We start from the raw sequence: 20938 nt of genomic DNA, 5'->3' as shown, positions 1-20938 counted from the left end.
GTGGGTTTACAGTTCAGTGTGACGGTGCCTTAAAGAAAACAGCACACAATATAACTCGATTAATTCATCAACCTAACATTTCTATTTCTCATTTCCAGTAGAACAAACTTCAGACTGCACAGGAGCAGCAGTGAGGAGGTCAGGGGTCTCAGGAAACAAGAGCAGAGTGTAAGAGCGGACAGAAGAGGAAGCTGTGGTGGAGGGAGATAACATTGAACCGAAGAGGAGGATGTGATATTCATTACTCATACTCAAGACATTTTTACAGGGTGTGCATGTAGGGCTGCAGGGTCTTTTAGTTACAGTTTCTCCTCGTTCATATTTCAATGACAGCAACAAGAAGGACAAAGTTTATCGACTTGAAAACCAGGATTTAATTAGCAAAGATTTTCTCACATTCTGCAGGAAGAGACAAAGTGTTTTAGCTTTTCTTTGAATGAAACAGCAAGAAAATTGCAACAAAGCGTCAGGCCTCAACGTCTTTGAAAACGCTGCAACCCAGCTGTTATAAGTAAAACACCTCCCACAGCTGCTGTGTCCAGTGAGTGGAGCTTTTTCAGTCTGTAAGGTTGTGACTTATCACACCGGTTTTTAAAATAGATTAAACAATGTTCGTCCCGCTGTGTTAGATATCTAAAGGACAGTTTTCTGGATTATGTGCCTGATTTTAGTTTCATTTTATTCCTACATATTTTGACCAGAGTCCAGCATGAAGGCAGATTCAGTTGAATTAAACCTCTTGAATTAAATTCCCAAAAAAGACAGAAGACAAATGAGAGTTCACTAAATCATGAAACACACTTCATTAAAGCATCATGAGATAAGACAACAGGGTTGACTTACTTGCAGATTTACATTTTGTTCAAACCAAAATGAAAATTAGAACTAAAACATTTTCTAAAGCTACGTCAACCCAACGTGCAAACTGAAGCAAGACGCTCCCAGCAGAAAAATAATTCTGCCTCTTTGAAACAAGTATGACACATTTTTCACATTTTTCTAACCCAGCCGGCGAATATCCATCCAGATATGTCGCTTAACAACACTATCATATTTATGTTTCTACATCACAAACATCTCGGTTAACCTCCCTCCTCCTCCTGAGCTGTGTCTGATGAACTCTCCTGCTGCTTCCAGCTCCTTCAGGCTGACCAGTGTCCAGTGTGATGAGCTGTTAGCTCGGATCAGTACCAGGATTTCTCTGATGGACACCAACTACCTGCGTTCTGTTTCAGCTGTGGAGCGCCTGTCCATCTGTCTCCACTGAGTGGCAGTTTCACTGTATCTAACAAGTCACACCTTGCCTGAGAGCTAGCTAATTTAAAGAAGATATAAACCTTAAATAATCTGAATTTTCTGTGATCTAAAAGCAATAAATAGTTTGAGTGGACGCCAAAATAACTACTTCCTGATACAAATTTGTAAAAAGTAAAAAAAAAAAAATCATGTTTTTCAGGTCTGTCTGCAAGACGTCAGACCAGCAAAATGAAATGTTTTATGCAATCTCAGGATATCAGGGGAAACCGAGTTCCCCCTCCTGGGATCAATAAAGTTCTATCTTATCTTATCTAAATGTAAAATGGCCAAATTGTCCTGCAAAGTTCTCAGATTGCAGAAAGTTATCTTGAGCTTATTTACACTGTTTGGGTCTCCCTGCTCAAATCTGCATCTTCACGTGGACTTCGTATGTTGTCGGGTATGTTACGTTTTTTTTAATCAGTTTAGGTCTGAACAAATGTTTATGCACAACATCATCAGAACACCAAAGAAGGAAACATCTTTTACAATAACAGTTCTTCCAGTAGAGTTTTAGAGACTTGTAGAATCGTTGCCAAAGCACTTTGAAGCCGTTAAAGCAACAAATGGCCTGAAACCGACTAAGACACTTGTGTTTCTCTTTTAATTCGTCACCCGTCTGTATACAAGTAAGCCGATAGATCAATATCACAAGCTTTTATTCCCTAAAGTTGGGAATCGGCAACAGCCCTAAAAAATGGTATCGTTTGGGCACATAAAAAAGCAGGAAAAAATCTGCTGAGATGTAAAATAGAAGATGTACCGTCCTCTTAAATCTCTCGTTAAACTCTTGCGTCCTTTTACCCTTCAGCCAATCAGAGTTCTAGCGCTGTTCGTTGTCATTTTGCACGATGGTGTCATTTCTTCCTCCCGCCTGCAGCCACCTTCTCCTCCACCGTGCTCTTCTCTCTCCTGACTATCGAAACACTTTTCTCCACCACTGCAGGAGCCTTCGCTTGGGAAGTGTTTGCTTTCCTCTCATGGAGCTCTTGTTTCTTCATCTCCACCTTCACGGCGTTGCGTTCTCTCTCTGCTCGCTCCCTCGCCAACCTCTCCGCCTCCATCTTGTCCCGGAGAGCCTTTTCTCTGGCGAGCTTTTGCCTCTCCAGGAGCTCCTTCTCCTTCGCTGCTTTCTCCTTCTCTAGCCTCACCTGTTCGATTCTCTCCTTCTCCCGGGCGATTCTCTCCCTTTCCTTCGCTACTCGTTCTCTCTCCATCCTCTCCTTCTCCAGTCTCTCCTTCTCCTGAGCAATTCTTGCCCTTTCCCTGGCGATGCGCTCCCTCTCCATCTTTTCCTTCTCTCTGGCTAGTCTCTCTTTTTCCAGTCTTTCCTTTTCTGCTCTCTCCTTCTCCCTGGCGATTCTCTCTCTTTCCTTGGCGATACGTTCCCTCTCCAGCCGTTCTTTTTCGGCTCTTTCTCTGGCCATTCGTTCCCTCTCGGCCCTCTCCCGCTCCATCCTCTCCTTCTCCCTGGCGATTCTCTCTCTTTCCTTGGCGATACGTTCCCTCTCCAGCCGTTCTTTTTCGGCTCTTTCTCTGGCCATTCGTTCCCTCTCGGCCCTCTCCCGCTCCATCCTCTCCTTCTCCCTGGCGATTCTCTCTCTTTCCTTGGCGATACGTTCCCTCTCCAGCCGTTCTTTTTCGGCTCTTTCTTTGGCCATTCGTTCCCTCTCGGCCCTCTCCCGCTCCATCCTCTCCTTCTCCCTGGCTATTCTCTCTCTTTCTTTAGCAATGCGTTCCCTCTCCAGTCTCTCCTTCTCAAGTCTTTCCCTTTCTTTGGCAATGCGTTCTCTTTCTTGTCGCTCCTTCTCTTTGGCTATTCGCTCCCTTTCCTTAGCAATGCGCTCCCTCTCCAGTCGTTCTTTTTCCGCTTTCTCCTTGGCAATCCTTTCTTTCTCAAGTCTCTCCCTCTCTAGTTTTTCCTTCTCTAGCTTCTCTCTGGCTATTCTTTCTCTTTCTTTTGCGATGCGCTCCCTCTCTATCCTCTCCTTTTCAGCCCTCTCTCTTTCAAGTCGTTCTTTCTCCCGTTGTTCCCTCTCTGCCCTCTCCTTTGCTACCCTCTCCCGTTCCCTCGCAAGGCGCTCTCTCTCCATCTTTTCCCTCTCTGCCTTTTCTTTGGCCAGTCTCTCCATCTCTAGTCTCTCTTTTTCTGCCCTCTCTCGAGCCAGCCTCTCTTTCTCTGCTCTTTCCTTTGCTTCCCTCTCCTTCTCCATCCTTTCCTTCTCCGCCTTCTCCTTTTCCAGCCTCTCCTTCTCCGCCTTCTCCTTCTCCAGCCTCTCCTTCTCAGCCTTCTCCTTCTCCAGTCTCTCCTTCTCCAGCCTCTCCTTCTCAGCCTTCTCCTTCTCCAGTCTCTCCTTCTCAGCCTTCTCCTTCTCAGCCTTCTCCTTCTCTAGCCTTTCCTTCTCCGCCCTCTCCTTTTCTGCTTTCTCCTTTTTCTCCTTCTCCACCCTCTCTGCTTCCCTCCTCCTCTCCTCCCTCAGTTCCTCCTGGGCTGCCTCCAGCGTCTTCACCTTCAACGCCCAGGCTGCCTCCCTTTCCTCCTCCTCTTCAGTGAAGAAGGCCCTGATCTCGGCCAGAGCGATGCGAGCGATCCTCTTGGCCTCCATCTTCATGTGGATCATCCTTAGCTCCTCCCTCAGAGCGGAGCGCAGCCTGGCCCCTCCCACATGGCGGTCTGAGGTTTGTATTCAAGGTTGTACTTTAACCACAGCGTGATCAAGGAATCTCATTTACAAACTTAAATATAACATAATTCAGCAACTTGTTAATACAAGGCAACCAAGGAAGTGTTATAAATATGGATGTGATATCACAATTAATATTAAGACCTGGATACGGCGCAACAGTTCAACTTTACTTTCATTTTGAGAGCACCATTATAGACAAGATATCTGTGTTGACAGGACACCTCAAACTGCAGACAAGGTTGAATATTATTCTTTTCACCGTGAATATTTGATCCATTAAGGTTTTATATTTGTAAAACTTGAGCTGAGTGAATATTTTAGTTTCTGTGGAGTTCCTCAGGGATCAATCCTCGGGCCAATTTTGTTTTACTTTATAAACCTTAAAAATTCACTCCACTGCTTTGCTGATGACACACAGCTGTATCCAAATCTCTCCAAATTCTCTAGCAGATAGAAAAGAAATGGATGATGAGATTCTCATCATAGGTCCTGATAAGTTGCATCGAGGTATCCAGTCATGTCTAGGTCCCCTATCAATTAATGTTGAACAAAGCGGGAGGAATCTGTGTGCGATCTTTGAAACTTAACTCACTTTTGAGAAACACACCTACAAAGTTCTCTTATTGGACCATAAAAGGATCAAGGTTTTAAGCTGTGTCCCAATTCAGGTGCCGTATTTGAAGGCCAATTGTGTCACAGTGGCATGTCGAAGACTGTCCTATTTTAAAGGATCCATCGGGTGCATCCTTCACGGCCCAACGTATCCTTTCATTGTGTGCCAATTCAAACAAGATGGTGGACGCTTAAACGGCCGAGAAATACACTTCAAATGTAAAAGATTTTGGTTTCAACTCAATCGAACAGCTAATGAATAAAAAATAAAAACCCTAACCCTAAAATAACTAAAGGGGCTTTGAAACAAATGATCTTTAAAATAATAGGTTAAGTAACTTGACACTAGTTATGATAGCGAGCCCGCTATCTACATGTTGCTAGGCGAGAGGAGCCGCGTTCGGTGATGTAAGGTTAAGGGCGGGAACAGTTGGTGACGCAAACAAGAAATCCTCCGTAGACCAGACCGTCTCATTTCAGTTCTGCTTTAACGTCTACACAGGCTCTGACTCATCCTCCGTGGACCGTGTCCTTTGAAGGCTGCAGCCCCCGAACTCAGACACAGATTTCATGTTACATTTATGGTTCTGTCATGGCACACCAAAGAGCAAAGTCTGAAAAATGCAAATTTTTTTTCGAATCTTTTAGGAAACTTTTTGCACATATTAGTCATCGGGACAAAAAGGTTTAAAGTTTTAAAAATGACGGTATAATCCTTTAAGTCAGTCAAAAGACTGTTAAATCAAAGCCATGCTTTAAAAAACAGATCAGATCAGACCTAAAGACAAGTCTTTATTTCATACGTGCAGGCGGCAGCTTTTATACCTTTGGTTGTGTTCTTTCTAGCAGCACTGTCCCCTGCACTCGCCTCTAACACAGGACAAACAGATTCATGAATACACATTGTTCAACCAACAGCTCAAAACTTATCAAATGTAAGTCATACAATGAGCATATGGTGTCTATTTTCTTCAGTCAATAAATGTACCAAATTCGCTTCCACAGAATGATATGAGGGGTTTATTATAAGTTACAAACTAAGAGACAAAAAGTCACACAATCTCAAACAGACGATCAGAACTCTACCTTTTGGGAGTTTAATCTCTTGTTCAGAAGCCTTTGAGATCTCGTCCTCTAGGATGATGAACATATCAAAATGTTTGAAATGAAGGTCAAAATGCCAAAAACAAAGGTCAAATCAACAAACCAGGCAAAGCACACTGCCAACCAGAAAACACGCAAGTCTATAGTCATCAAACTAGAGACTGTCAGAAATCCTAATTGTTTATTTCAGTATCAGCAGGAAATGTTTTTTACATCAGCTGAAATAATCCACATTGTGCATCAACATTTCACACGTATATGATGCGAATTGTTTCCAAAAGCCACAAACATTATAACTCGTCGTGAACACAGATGCAGGTGATTGTGAGTCACTTTCAGCCTGTCCTCTAGAGCTAACATTATCAGCCAATACGGGGCCGTTATAGTTCAATCATATTACATTTTTCTTTTCTGATTTGCACCTATATAAAACCTTTGCTTTGTTTGATTTAGAAACGGTGTAGTAGTTAGAAGAAGTAGAAGTAGTAGTAGTAGTGGTTGAATTGTCAAATCAGAATCAGTTCCCAATTCAGTCAGAAAAGTTTTCTTTCATTCCAGTTCAAAAATCTACAAGATCTGCCACCATTTTGGATGGTCTGTGAATATTCCTTCCTGAAATCGTTTCAATGCAGCTTCGTGTCTTACGTTTGTAAGTTGGCATACACATCAAAAGAGGGTATGCGGCATAGTCAAGCCACTGCATTCCAGTAATTTACTTACACAACAACACAACAAGTGCAAATAAAGAAGAACCAAACAGTGGCCAGGTGTGTTGTCTGTTATTCTTCTAGAAACTGGATCCACTGGGATGTTTACATCTGTTTGAAAGATTGTCTCTCTTTGAATCCCTGCAGTGTCACACATGCTTCAGATTTAGTACAGGTCACGCTAACTGAAGGTTAATGATGCGTGACTCCACCATTCGGTTACTCAAGATCAAACAGGGTCGTGCTCTAACAGAAGAAACCAACACAGTACCTTTACCTTTCTTCTTGCCCTCTTTCTTGTCCTCTAAAGGTTTAGAAACAGACAGAACCATCAGGAGAGCTCGTAGCTGAGTGTCAGTGTGGGGAATAAACACGCTTTAGTACAGTACCTTTTCTCAGCCTGTCTCTCCTGAGAGCAGGACCTTTTAACTTCTTGTCATCTGAACAAACAGACAGCAGAGGAAGTTAATGAAAACTGCCGACTATTACTGTGAAAGGTAAAGACTCACCTGCCTTATAAAATGATATGTATCCATTCTGAAGAGAACAATACGATTATAATTAAAGCCTGTGTTTTCCTACTACGATTACTCACATCGATACACTTACTTTGTAGCAAAATTAAGAGTTACATTTGTGTGAAACACTGTTACTTGTTAAGGTTTGTTGTTGCCTCGGTTTTACGTAAGGAAGACTAACGGCTAACCATGCTAGTGACAAACAGAGGACGTGTAAGACTTCTCCCACACATGACATTATGACTTGTTATATTATTAGTGTTTTACAGGAAGCAAAGTTAAAGTATTGTTAATATAAAATGAGACAGGATGAATATAAACAGCAGTCCAGTCACATCATCGTTTAAACTGTAGCATCTCTGTTAACTTAAAGTGCAAATTTATTACCATAAACTTCATCTTCAACTGTGATTTAGGGATGCACCTTGCTAATAGAGCTAGCGCAAGTATTAGCGAGTGCTAACCCCTCATTCCGCTCCAGCTCCACCCTCACACCCAAACATGGTCACTTCTGGCTCCATGAGAACAACATGGCAACTGTCAAAATGTAAAACTCAATACTTTTCAATGGTCCACAAACCAATGTGTGACGACACAGTCCACGACTACATCCACTTTTATACACAGTCTATGGTTCTGACAGGTGATCCACAGTAACTGCAGTGTGAGACCGTCTGTGGCAGACATTATGATTATAACCGGTATGTTCTGTATTTAGATTGAGAACAGGAAAGATAATGATAACTGCTCAGCTTCCATGATAGTGTGCTAAATCTTCTCACAGTTTACAGTTAATAATTTGTGTACACTGAGAGATTACTGACAGATAAAAGTAACAATTGAACATTTTTCCATCCTTGAGATCACACATTTAAAACTGTTTTAAAATAGTCCCTGTTATATAAATTAAAACTTTAAAATTAGTAAAGCAAAGCTGGCTAGATGTTTCCTGTGACGTACGTATTTTAAGGTGGAGATATAAAGAGCGATAAATGGCACAAAACGTGTTATTAATGAGCAACGTGTGAAATTCCTGGTGTTCGTCGTGCATGACATTTTCAGTGTTCATGTAGTTGAATCAAATGATTTATTTTTGAGCAACATACACACAAAGTTTACACCTTATAACCTACTACAGACTGAGCTTCATGGACCAGTGAACGACTTCCTTCTTAAGTCACACGAAGTGTTTTTGGATTATCTAAAGCCTGTTGGATTTTTGTGGCTCTACTTGCTTTAAAAGGACTGGACCAGGCTGCCCAGTTTGGCCCCGAGTTGGAAACATAGTCCACCATCACGTCCCAAAATAAACACTCTCATCCTCCTCCTGCGGACTGGGCTACATCCCAGTATGGTCCTCACTGGTCGGCAGTGGGACCAGGAAGCCTTTCTACAGGCTGTGGCTCTGCGTCCTGTCCTCCTACTGGTTCTTGAGGTCCAGTATGACCCCTTTAACCTCCCCATCATCAGAGGAGGTCTTTTCTCCCTCCTCCATCCCAGCTGCCGCCTCCTTCCCCTCCTCCTCCTCCTCCTCCTCTTCCTCGCCCCGCTCTACGGGCGAGGACACTACGTCATAAAGGAAGGTGAAGAAGCCATAGATCCAATCAGAGCCCTCCTCTGCTAAAATATTAAGAACCTCCTCAAGCGACTCGGCATTCGCACTACCACCACCGCCATCTTTGGTCAAGCCTGACGAGAGAGAGAGGGAGAGAAAAGGGAGGGAGGAAGAAAAACAGACAGGATGGGAGTGCAGGTGGAGTAAATTAAAGGACACAGAGGAGGAGGAAAAGGATGTTTAATGAATATTGAATAAAGAAATTAAAAGAGAAAGAGGGCAAGAGGAAAGGAAGGAAGGTGGTACAAAGGAATGGAGAGCAACTGAAACAAAACAGGGTACAAAATAAAGGATGGTGATGTGGGAAAGAGAAAGATAGTGAGTTAAAGAAGTCGCATATGAACCATAGACAACAAAGAAGCCTTTACTTCCTGTCTCAGTCTCGTCAGGCAATCTCTGACTTCCTGCGGCCATCTTTGCTGTAGTTCTGTGCACTGTTCTGAGTGCATAAGTTTCCAATACACCTTCCATGTTGATTGTAACCATCCTAATGGTTTTGACTGCAGGTTTCTGTCCACTGTGACCATTTCTTACGATATTTTTTAACTCTTCATTTACAGGATGATACCGATTCCTAGATTTCATAACAAACTGGTTATGTTAACCTACTGTTAAACCAATCAGTATGCATCACAGAAGCAGGTAGCAAATTCAAAAATAAGATTCATTTTAAAGGGAACACTGGTATCTTTAAACTTGGGGTCTTTTTGTCTGTATTTGGGGGAATAAATGAGGAATAGGGGCAAACGTTTTGGAATTGCTCCAGTACATAGCCTTAGTCACAATGGTTGTAACCTTGGTGTGAAATGCGCCCAATCACAGTACGTCCAGTAAAAGTTCTTGTTGTTTCCACTGACAGGCTCAGATTGTTATTCTAAGTGTGTGACAACATGACAGAAAGGATCCTCATCTTTTTGTTAAGACAGGATCTTTGAAGAGAACTATCGCTCTCCTCAAAGCCTCCATAAAGAAAACAACACGAGTTCTTGGTCTACCACTGCTTCCATTTAGTTAGTTATTACCTCTGATTGTCTGTCTTTGGTTTCATGAATGGTAAGAGTGGATTTAGTTCAACATTTAGGTAACATGCTGTAATCCAAACAAGCTAACCAATCAAGACAGAGGTACATCTGCAACTCCTGTTTTCTTTGAGGTAAAACGGCTGTTTTTGTCATGTGACAGCTGCTTAGTCAGGTTAAAAAAGTTAGACCGGTTACTGTTTAACAATGAGGCACCGTCACACAACTGTAAACCTCATCAGTCCGGCATTATAGAGAGAAAACAGGCACAGAAAGAATTGAATTGGACTTGCCAAGCAGAACTTTAGCATCTTCCACGTCAAAGTCGCCGTCTCCATCTGTGTCGTAGGCCGTCAGTTTCCCTGAAGGAGGAAGAGGAGGAGGGGAGGAAGGCTGAGTGACACATAAAAATGTTCTTATTTGTAGTACTTACAAAAAACAAGGTCATAAGGACTTAAAAAGTAATAAATGTAAAATAAAAATGTAATTTATGTAGCAGCTAGTCCTTCCTTGAGCAAGAGATTATTAATTATAAAGTAGGAGAGTTAGAATGACAGACAGTGTATTTATAATAGTATACTTTTTGTATTGCTTCTGCTTTTAACTTATGTTCTTTTTCTGATATTTTGACTAATTATTATATTTTCAGCACTTCTAAAGAAGTCATTCCCAAAGTATAAAGTGAAACATCTGTAATATAGTGATATTATGATGACAACTGATGGCCCTGGATCCTCCTGCTTCCATCAAAATTCCCTTTTTTAAATGTAATTATTTGTTTGTACTCTTGTTTAAATGGGAAATTTAAGTTATTTTCTGTTTGCTACAGCTAACCATTGTGTAAAGGTTCTATTTTATGTCAAAGCCAAATCAATTGTTAATCATAAGAAAATATATACAGCACGTATTCATGAAAATCAACCCATGTACAAAGACGTGAACCAGGTCCATACCAAAGTCTTTAAAAACCAAAGCTGTAATATTTAACTTAATTTGACTCATTACTAAATGTTAGCTTGCCAGACTAATGCACACTAGAGACAATATTGAAGAAGATAATCGGACCTGAACCACACCTGAAACTTTACACAGTAAAAATGCTCAGAGGCAGAACTCCACTTAATTAATGAGAAAAACAACTCGGCTATTAATGAGAAAACAGAAGAGAGCATATTAAAAGTTAGAAGAGGAAGGATGTGGCGGTGGTGGTGGTGTTGGTGTTGGTCTGTATCAGGAACACTTCTCAGCTGTCACAGCTGAGTCTTTGAAATCACCCCAAGTCTATAGTTTCAGAATCAAAAACACTCCACCAACAAGTCGAATGCGTCTAAACTCTGAGAAGGTCAGCAGATGATAACCTATCAAATTATTATCATCCTGAAGTATTGATCACTGGTTTCAACAGTTGCAGGTAACTGCAATTAAAGAAGGTAGTTTGCATTTGCATTTGTTTTTATACAGTTACAGCTGGCCTGAAGAGGAACTCCAGAAGTGTTTTTAATAGTCTAAGCTGTATGGCTCTGTTCAGACATTCATAAATACAATCTGCAGCCCTCAGGTGGGCTCAGTCTGCAGCAGAACAGCTTCTTGTGTCGGTCTGAAGCAGATATTCACGCTGATGGAAAGTTCACTGACTGTAGTGTTAGTGTTAGTTACGTCTCCTCTCGCCGTTCCTCCTCTACTCTGCTACTCGGGAACAGAACACTGCAGGAGCCCCATTAGTCAACAGAGCTGTCAATCATGAGGCCACACCCCTTTTACAGCATCAAGTAACTAATTAAAAGTAAACTTGTGAGAAAAATGAACTCTTGGACATAAATCAGCATGATAAGAACTAACTATAATGACAGAAACATGTTGGAGAAAAATGCATTTGACGTATTTTGATTTTATAGTCTGACTCATGTCCCATCTGTGAACATGGAGGAGGCGGGCTTTATGAGCTATACTGCAGCCAGACATTCAGCACCTTGCCATGCCAGCAGCATTTGTAGCATAGTGTACATACACAGCGATTCTACTGCAAACACACAGAAAATACGCTCTGGTGGACACAGCTTAAGAATCCAGTTACAGTAGTGGAAGTTTAAATCTTGTAAGCTCACCTTGTAAAACTTCAGAAAAGTTCATATGGAACTCCTTAGCTCTGGCTGCATGCAGAGACGACACGCAGCAAGAAAAGAGGACGAGGAAAGAAGAACATATAAGAGATCACAGAAACTTTGCAGAGAAAGACTTAATTAGTACAAAGCAAGACAGAAATACAGAAGAGACAGGGCTGCAAGGTGTTTTATGTTATCTTTGCAATATGTGAATTTCTGTTTCTTCAATGTTTTAAAAACTGCCAAAAAAAATAACATATAGACTACAGCGCTGTATCTTTGTTGTAAACATTTATCATGTAGTTTTTAGATCATGCAGCCCTGAAAGATTTTGCATACAGAACAGAGAAAGGAAGCACAAGTTAAACTTCAAACCCACAAGTCAGTTAACATTGCTGTCATTAGTGTAACGTGGTTCAACAGACACAGTGCTCTGATACATTCTTTGAAGTTCAGTCACTTTTTTCGGTTTCTGATTGACGAGCGTTGTGTGAAAGATGCAGTTGTGAAATGTCAAGTATGAGGAAGCTTAAAGTCTGAGATAAGATAAACACGTCCTCTGACACGTACAGCAATGTCAACGCTTTCTGCGTCTGTGTGTGTGTGTATGTGTGTGTGTGTGTGTGTGTGTGTGTGTGTGTGTGTGTGTGTGTGTGTGTGTGTGTGTGTGTGTGTGTGTAAAACAGTTTCTGTTCTGATACATTATAAGAGTTTATTCAAATAAACTACCATCACATTTGTTTGCATCTATTCAGTCTGAGCATCATGTCTGTGTTTGTATGTGTGTGTGTGTGTGTGTATGTGTGTGTAAGTGAGCGTGTCTCTGTCTGTGAGAAAGAGGTTGTGAAAGCCCTGCATGACTGTCAAAACCACATCAACACAGAGGCCGTAAGAACAGCTTGGAAAAGTGAGGATGTTTGGTCGATCACTTCTTCAAAACACAGTTTGAGGGTTCAGTCTTGTTTTTAAGGTTCAGGTTAGAATTAGGTTTAGGCCAGGGATTGCATAAGATGTGGGGAATGTTAATGTCATTGAGGGTCCTCATAAGTATAGAAGAACAAGTGTGTGATTGTGTAAGATAGCAAGAACCAAATCAAGTTGCACCTGAGGTCACTGTGAAGAGGAAACTAGGCCAGAGAATTATTGGAAACTAACTCGTTTATTTGTTTGTTTATTATCTTTCATAACCCATACTTTCACTTTAGTTCGGTCATTAACATCTAATTTGTCAAACAACAGTTAAATTTAAGGGTTAGATTGTGTTCAGGTGAAGAGTTTGATTTCAGGAGCAATGTTTTTACTAAAAAACGAGCGACTACTAACTGAGAATTACAAGTTACAAGTTCTTTACTTGTAATTACAGAGATCTTTCCGTGTAATTTCAACCTACATATCTCGTAAGGCATCATTACGACATTATATCATTTATCTTTGGTGACTGCACTGTGCTACTGTGTGATTTCAACATCTTTTATAAGCATTAACTGTTAAGTAAGACTAATAATAAAAATCTGTCACTTACAAAGAAATGCTAATTTGCTGTTTCAAGCTTTCAGTTTAACTCCACGACAATCATCAGGAACAGGTGGAGGTCCCAGGGAACAGGTAAAGACTAGTACAGCAGAACTAAACCCTGACAGATGATGCAGAACCCTGACACAAAGCACAGCTACTTGTTACAGTAATCATAATTTAATTAAAATCATCTTTCTTACCGATGACGCTGTCGTAGTCAACGATGTCGAAGTAGACGACAGCCACGGAGCTCCAGACTCCCAGAAGAGCCAGGACCACAAACCAGGTAAACATGGAGTACTTGGATCCTCCTCCTCCTGCATCTCCTCCTCCTCTCTCCGTCCTATTTCCATTCTTGTTCTCCACCGGCGGGGTCCTTCCCTCTGAGGATGTGAAAATATTATTTATAAATTGTGTATTATGTGTCATATGGCCACTGTTTTCAATAATTATGTTGTTTAAGTCAGTTTTACACATGGTTACACCACCGATGACTGCTAATAAACGTAACATGAGATGTGTTTGTTTGTTGTGAGAACTTAACAGAGGCATGGAAAGTGACCTGCAGACAAAGTTAAAAAAAAACATGCATGCAACATAACACAAAACTAAAACAGAAAGTGCAAAAGCCAAAAGCTCCTCTTGGAAAATCTGTCTGGTATAATATTTCTGAATAATACTAACTGAATAGAAAAATAAACAAAAGAAGTGATAATCAAAAGAATCCATGCCATTAATATGTCTGGGTAAAGATAGGCTACTCTGCTAAGCAATGTATATGCTTATTTACTTGTATTGGAAATGTGTAAATGGATTGTATTGCAACTGTCAAAATAATACAGTAATAATACATTTCCAGTCTTTCTTCCACATCAGCCCGTGGACAAATTTCTATGTAAAAGGAATAAAGACAGTTTTGCCGGAAAAATCCATAGGATCTGTGATTTTTGCTCCAAATGCTTTGCCTCCCCTCAGCTCCCCTACTGCGCTTACAGCGTCCATCTCGAGCTTATGTCAACAAATGACTTGCCCCGTGTGTTTTTTGATAGCCGGTCAGAAGCAACCAAGAAGACTAGAGTTCAAGTCCCATATGAAACCAAAGTTCCAAGTTGACTTTAAAATTTTAAAACATGACGTCACTTTTGTAAATCATTAACTTCTGTAACAAGCTTACTTGTTACAGAAGTTAAAACCATAACAAGATCTTTTTCCTAAACTCGTCCAAGTACTTTTCCTGCTGAACGTAACCAAACTTTTTTCAGATTCAAAACTTTAACCTTGTGTTTGCCTGGAATTGCTTTATGTAGGTATTAAAACATGTTTTCTGAAACTGGTAGGCCTAAAGGCGCTAATGAATAAAAAATACTTCTGTGGGTCATAAAAGAGGGAAAGAACAAATAACCTTTGTGGTTGTTTGGTTTGGAGATCTTGATGTTGATTTGAAAGAGCCTGTAAAACCTAGCATGCTGTGGACAGGGCTCTGAAGAATTTGACAACACTGCAAAGAAACATGTTACAACTTAATACTTTATTAATTTCCAGAGGAATATTCCCAGAAGAACACATGAAGAAATCTAAATACTCAAACTGTGACATTTATGTGAACTTTCTGCTTCATTAAAAAAGTTTATTTCAAGGATATCAAGCATCTCTTAATGTGACACAAGTGACAAAGCGTACTGAATGAATCCAGGCTGAGGAGAAAGAGACAGGAGCAGAAAAGGGCAGGCCGACCCAGGAATAGAGTGAGGGACATAGAGTCAACATGACCCTGACAGAGAGAGAGTTGACAACAGCTGTTTGTCCAACACTCAGGACTGAAATGGCTGGAGCTAATGACAACAGCTGTCTGCTTTTGTAGCACAATTACATCTAATTAATGGCCTTAATGCTCTGAAACCATAAACAGACTGGTCTTCAAATTAACTCTTTGTTTGGTACAATAGTGTGTGTGGTTAAAACAATGAATCCTGGGAAAAGTTTTCTTACTGCGGTGATGCAACAAGTGCTGTCAAAGACATCCTCAAGGGTTTAAACAGCTGTTACACAACTGATATGAAAGGTTTTATTTCAAGACGCGTTAATGCAAGGGAAGGGATATCAAGCAATAGAGTGCTTGATATCATAGTGTGTATGATTGCATAGTGTGAGGGCTATTTTAGAAGCACTTTTAGAAAGTTTCAGAGGTAAGCGTCAGATTCCCTTTCTAAGACATAGTACCGGAGCTCTAGGACATGAAACTCTCCTGGATACATCAACAGAAAAAGGACAAATATGTAGGAAAATATCTGTTTTTTTATAAAGGGTCAAACGGACATAAAAACATAAAAGAAGTCAACTAAATCTCCAAAGGGTTATATGATTCTGGCCTTATTGGAGATGTGTTTTCCAAAGTTATGCCACAGGTTTCAGTCATTACCAAAAAACACAATGGCCAAGGCTCATGGAAACTCATGGTAGTATTTAAGGTGTGGAGTTTGTTTCAAAAATAGTCTGTAAGAGGTTTGGTTTTAACTTCAACAAACCAGCGTCTGCTTTTAAGTTTGTCAAACGTTTGCTGAAACTTAAAGCAGCAACACGAAAAACGTATTCCAGCATCTCAAACATGAAGTGTACGGCACAGTGAAATGTAAAAGACAGCGGACGTCCAAAAAACCTGCTCAAAGGCAGCTAGCATTAGCAGCGTAAAACTGATTAAAGGAATTAGATGTGGTGTGAAAAAACAGAACATCCATTCTTAGCATGATTCATTAACCATACCTTTTAATTGATACAATCGATCTATCATCCAGCTCTGGGGTCTGTAACTGGTGTTATTTCTTAAAAAATGGTTGAAATAAGTAACTTTCAGGATTGTCATGTTATTCAGCGGACCAGCAACTAGTCTATCTTCAAAACCCAGGGTATGCTATGATTGGTTAATAGTGTTAGAAGGCGACTTCAGCTAAAGAAAAGCCAAACCACACCAGAATAAACTACACTGAGCCACATTCCGCCAAGACAAGCCATATGAAGACAAAGCAGGACCTAATCAGGATTTCCTAAGGCACCCTATACAACGCCTGAAGGCTTTTACTGTGGGAAAAAGCTTCAGGAATTTTCTTTTAAATTAAAAGCATGTTTTACAATGTGCAAGACCAAACCAAACCAATCCAGGGCAACGGTAACAACAACACACCAAACCATGTTGACATAAAACACAATCACAACCTAACCTCGACCTAACAGGCAGCTCGATTCCTCATTAACACACCAACTACACGTCAAACCAAACCAATACATGCCAAACCAAGCTCATAACCCGTTCCTACCTGTCTCCTGGTCGATAGGCTGCACGTCCCCTTTCTTCTGGACCCCGTCTTCACCTCCTAACCAAGTCAAACCAGGCCAGATCAGAACCGAGCCCAAACCAAACCAGGCCGAACATCATCCGAACACCAATCCTACCTGTCTCCTGCACCACAGGCTCCGCCTCCTCTTGTATCAGTGGTGCCACCTCCTCCTCATACACCTCTTCTTCAGTGTAAACCTCCTCTTCACTGTACACCTCCTCCTCCTCATCAGCGTGGATCTCCTCTACAGGAGCTGGGGGAGGTGAAGGGGAGGAGGAGTAGGAGGTGCCATATTGGCGGTAGCGCTGCATGGACCGTCTTAGGCCTCACAGAGGAGTCAAAAACAGGACCGAGCCGAGCCAGAACCAGGCCAGAACCAGGCCAGAACTAGGCAGGAACAGGGATGGAACCAGGCTAGATGGGGACGGGAGCAGACCGACCCACCTGACCAGATATACACAGTGACTTACGCACTAAACCTGCGTCAAAATCAATAAAATGTTTGTTTCGGAGTCAGAAAAGACGGATGTTAGCTACAAAACCAGCTGAAAAATAAGACAAAAAAAGAAAACAGTATCACACTATTTCAATCTTTACAAAAACATGACAAAGCACTTTTAGAAAACTAAAATTAGAAGTGAACAAAGTAAGAGCATAAAGCAATGAGGTAATAAAAAAAGAGACAAAAACAAACGCAAAAGAACAAATATTCTAATCAATGATCAGACAAGCAGATAAATCTAAAGCCTTGACCGAGCAGAGCGACAGAAAGCGACTGAGCTGAGCAGGAGAAAGAAAGAGCTCCTCCTCTTCTTCCTCATCCTCCTCCTCTTCCTCCCAGCTGTACTACAGTCCACTGGACACCCTGAACCTGATCCCCACTATTATTAGAGCTGACAAAACCTGGGACAGTGTGTGTGAGTGTTTGTGTGTGCAAGTGTGTGAGATGCCAGGAAGGACAGAAAAGCCCACCCAATAACCTTGACGCTTGTTTGCTCACACACACACACACACACACACACACACACACACACACTCTCAGCTGTGGAATACGTCACCTGAATTAAAGGGACAGTATGTAAAGTCTTCATGTTCCAGGATCGATTTTTAACACCTTTGAATCATTGCGTCAGATTTGAAATTAAAAATATACATTTTTTACCTTAAAGTAGGGCTTGTCGATGACACAATCTTGATAGTGAACGTGATCAAGGTTATGTCTAACTACGATAAACTGTGGACATTTTACTCTATATGTATGATTTATAGTATTAAACAGCTTTCTGTCAACGTGTATCTTTGAGGAGGGAGACCTCTGATAATTTATTTAATATTTAAGTAATTTGTATGCAAAATTGCAGAATATTTGCAGATTCCTGCATCTGACTTGTGACAAACAGCTGCTTTTTATTTTTTCATTTTTTGCACCTTGGGCTCTGGCATATCGTAACAGACATTTCCCAGTGGTTTTCAACATTTCAAAGGCTGATTAAATGATTAGTCAATAACATATTTGGGGGGTTAATGAGAGTAATCTATAGAGTAATAATGAAGAAAATCAGTAGTTGCAGCTCTACGTTACATTAACAAAAAAAAAAGATCTGTTAGTCTTGAGTTTAATCAGCTTTTACACAAATATTTTTTACACTGTGTTTACCTTTATACAGGAATATAAAAAAAACAGAAAAAAGACGAGCTCCTTATTTGCATTCAGAAAACAATTTTGCTTGTTTTTCTTCTTTTAAAATGTATTTGCATGTGTGAGGTCTAAAAAGCAAATGTGAAGGAAAGGAACAAAAGAGGCAGGATGAACGACCTCATGCCTCAGGATTATGCCAGTTTAGAGTCAGCGAGTTTATCTTTACAGATATATATATATATGTATATATATATAGACCTCTCCTCTGCTCTTATCTGTATTTAACAATGAATGAGAACAACATGGCTCTGCGTTTGCAGCACACACATTCCCTCTGTTTAAATTTGCATTCCAATCGACACATGCTGTCACTAAGTTAACCCCTTTGCATACACAAAGCTCAGTTCTACATCACTGAGGTGTACAACCAGCACTAATTTTGGACATCTGGGGTATCCATTATTACTAGGCCTAATATAGTAACAGGCACTGAGAAGCTTGAGAAGAAGAAGGAGCTCTGTATTGAAATTTGAAGGGCTCTTAACCCATGTACAGAAATAAAGCTATCATAAAATGGTCCTCCAGTAATCAATAATATTGTGCAAACAGACTCAAATGACAGAAATATATTTTTAAAAATGTTAATTTCATTTAATTTGGGTACTGTGCTAATGTCACAACACATCTGTGCGCATCACAAGCAATGCGTGTGTAAATGTGGGAAGTGTATTGGGTTTTATCTGAGTTAGCTGTCATCCCTGCTCCAGGAGCATCAACCATGAACTGCTATCAGTTGAAAACTTAATAGCTAGTAAGCTAATGTTAGCAGGCTATCACTTATAGGTGCTTTGTTAGCATCATTTACAGGGCCACTTCTATGCTACCTCTGGTCACACAGATTATCACTTGATTTAAACTTGACCATTTAGTTCAGTTGGATGGATGTAGACCTCTTTATTATTGGTATCTTGACAGCTAGCAAAAATGGCTAAACCAGCCCCATTTTCTTGTATCGCGAGAAATTCACACCAGACTCCGCTCACAATTCTGTCAGTTTAATATGGTCTTGTTTAGTGGGAAAGCAAACAAAAAAGAAATCGCTAATAATGACATTTACATAAACCTATAAAGGCCATTATTCAGTTCGGCTTAGGCAGAGTAAACAAACTATGTTTATATTGAAAAAAACTTAAGCTTAACTGCTTCTTATCGCTGCTTCTAGACCCAAGCTTGAAGCACTTCTGACTGAAGAGGACCGTGGGAACCACGGGCGATTCAACTATGAAAGCTGTAGTTTGAGTTGCATATTGTGTCGGTGACACAGCCGCATACTATAATGTGTCAAAACGGTTAATAAAAATTCTCCAGTTTAATTGTAGGACATGCATCTTCGCTGATAGGGTAGAAACTTAGAATTTGCAGAATGTGATATGGAAATGTGTACGGAACGATTAGAGGCGCGTCCAGGACTAGCTAGAAAGGGTACTGACCTTTTTTGGAGTTGGTTTTGGAATTCTTCCTCTGGGCCATTGCTTCGTAAATTATCCAATGTGGTGTCAAGTAATGGTGCTACAAACTAACGAGCTAGATTAGCTGTAGTTATGACAAAACCGTCTATAAAGTAAACGTTCCTTGTTGCTTTATGTTCCCCGCTCTACTTGATGAAGCTACGAGTCAACTAAAAATCACGTCTTCACTTGGATACCAGCAAAGCCAAAGTCCATAGTAACCGTGATGGACTTCGTATCCCACCAATCACAGCAGTAGACATATTTAAGGGGCGGGACCACAAACGTTGTCCCGTGATTTTAGACCAATCAGGTTACGGTACAGCTTCCGAGTCTCATCCCTCTCTTTGGAAAGGAGCAAAAACGTGGCAGAAGAGGAAGAGGAGTTTAAAACATCTGGGGCGGAGAGAAGACAAGACCAGAGGATTAATAATGACTCTAATGAAAAAGTAAATACATTAATACATTAACAAATTAACGGCGCAGGTTTTAATATAATTGAAAGAATGCATAACAATACAAAAATTAAGAAAATACAATTAAAGGTTAAAAACAACCACATTCAACTTAGTACTAACTTTGCTCCAGGATCCTTTATGTCCCATCTTTATTGTAAGGATGGAGCTATTTTAATAAGTATATTAATAGACTGTTTTCATACTATATATCATCATCTTTATCGCCCCCCTCGTCATCGCCCCCTTAATAATTAATCATCACCAGCCTGTAGTACAATGGACTTATGAATAAAGTAAGCAGCTCCCTCTACAGTATTTCAACATCGAGCGCTTTCTCTGAATACTCTTATCATATTTTATATATTGTATTTAAGTTTGCATAAATTATTTGTCACCTGTTTATGTGTTAAACAGAGGCACTGAGGGGCAAGTTTCCTAAGTCTGATTTACAATGTTTTCTCTCAGTGTTTATGACTGAGAAACAGATGGAAAAGCAGTTTTTGCCAGAATAATGTAAGTTCCTAAAATCTTTTTTTCCCCTTCTTCTTGAAACAGGTGAAAAAAAAGGATATTTTTTGTATTTCACTTTTATTTTTCATTTATAGTATGTAGCTGTTAAAGTGCATGGAGAAATTAAAACTCAACTTGAATTTAGAACGTTGAGTAGTGGTGCACCCTGGTGGCCGAAATGCGTATGACAGCCACAATGACCTCCTGCAAAACTACATTTTACCTTCCAAAACTTGTATTCAATCATGTTTCACAGATTTTAAAAAAGAAAACACATAAGGAACTCACAAGAATGATCCTGATCTTAAAAAAAGTT

The 20938-nt window shown here is 40.4% G+C and overlaps 1 protein-coding gene across 7 annotated transcripts in view; it reads right to left on the bottom strand.

Annotated features, from left to right (window-relative positions):
- The window catches only part of unm_hu7910 (un-named hu7910), a 34600-nt gene extending 14788 nt beyond the window's left edge, over window positions 1-19812 (bottom strand). For 2 of the 7 annotated variants that reach the window (XM_069667092.1, XM_069667093.1), the window contains exons 1-5: window positions 16623-17180; window positions 16487-16543; window positions 13376-13558; window positions 11664-11708; window positions 9852-9920 (exon numbers count right to left, since the gene is read on the bottom strand). In XM_069667092.1, coding sequence (XP_069523193.1) covers window positions 9852-9920; window positions 11664-11708; window positions 13376-13558; window positions 16487-16543; window positions 16623-16818 — 550 coding nt within the window. In that variant the 5' untranslated portion in view covers window positions 16819-17180. Of the gene's footprint in view, window positions 1-365; window positions 3971-5420; window positions 5466-5681; window positions 5730-6677; window positions 6711-6795; window positions 6847-9851; window positions 9921-11663; window positions 11709-13375; window positions 13559-16486; window positions 16544-16622; window positions 17181-19636 lie in introns of those variants that run through there. The other 5 variants (XM_069667089.1, XM_069667090.1, XM_069667095.1 and 2 more) reach the window with 5 other exon arrangements.
- Between the last annotated feature and the right edge of the window lie 1126 nt (window positions 19813-20938).

The sequence above is a fragment of the Semicossyphus pulcher genome, unplaced genomic scaffold, assembly GCF_022749685.1.
Source record: "Semicossyphus pulcher isolate SPU_LCO1_2020_fin unplaced genomic scaffold, fSemPul1.0.p SCAF_18, whole genome shotgun sequence".
NCBI lineage: Eukaryota > Metazoa > Chordata > Actinopteri > Labriformes > Labridae > Semicossyphus > Semicossyphus pulcher.
Note: the sequence above shows the minus strand (reverse complement) of the source record. Positions and strands in the feature narration are given on the sequence as shown.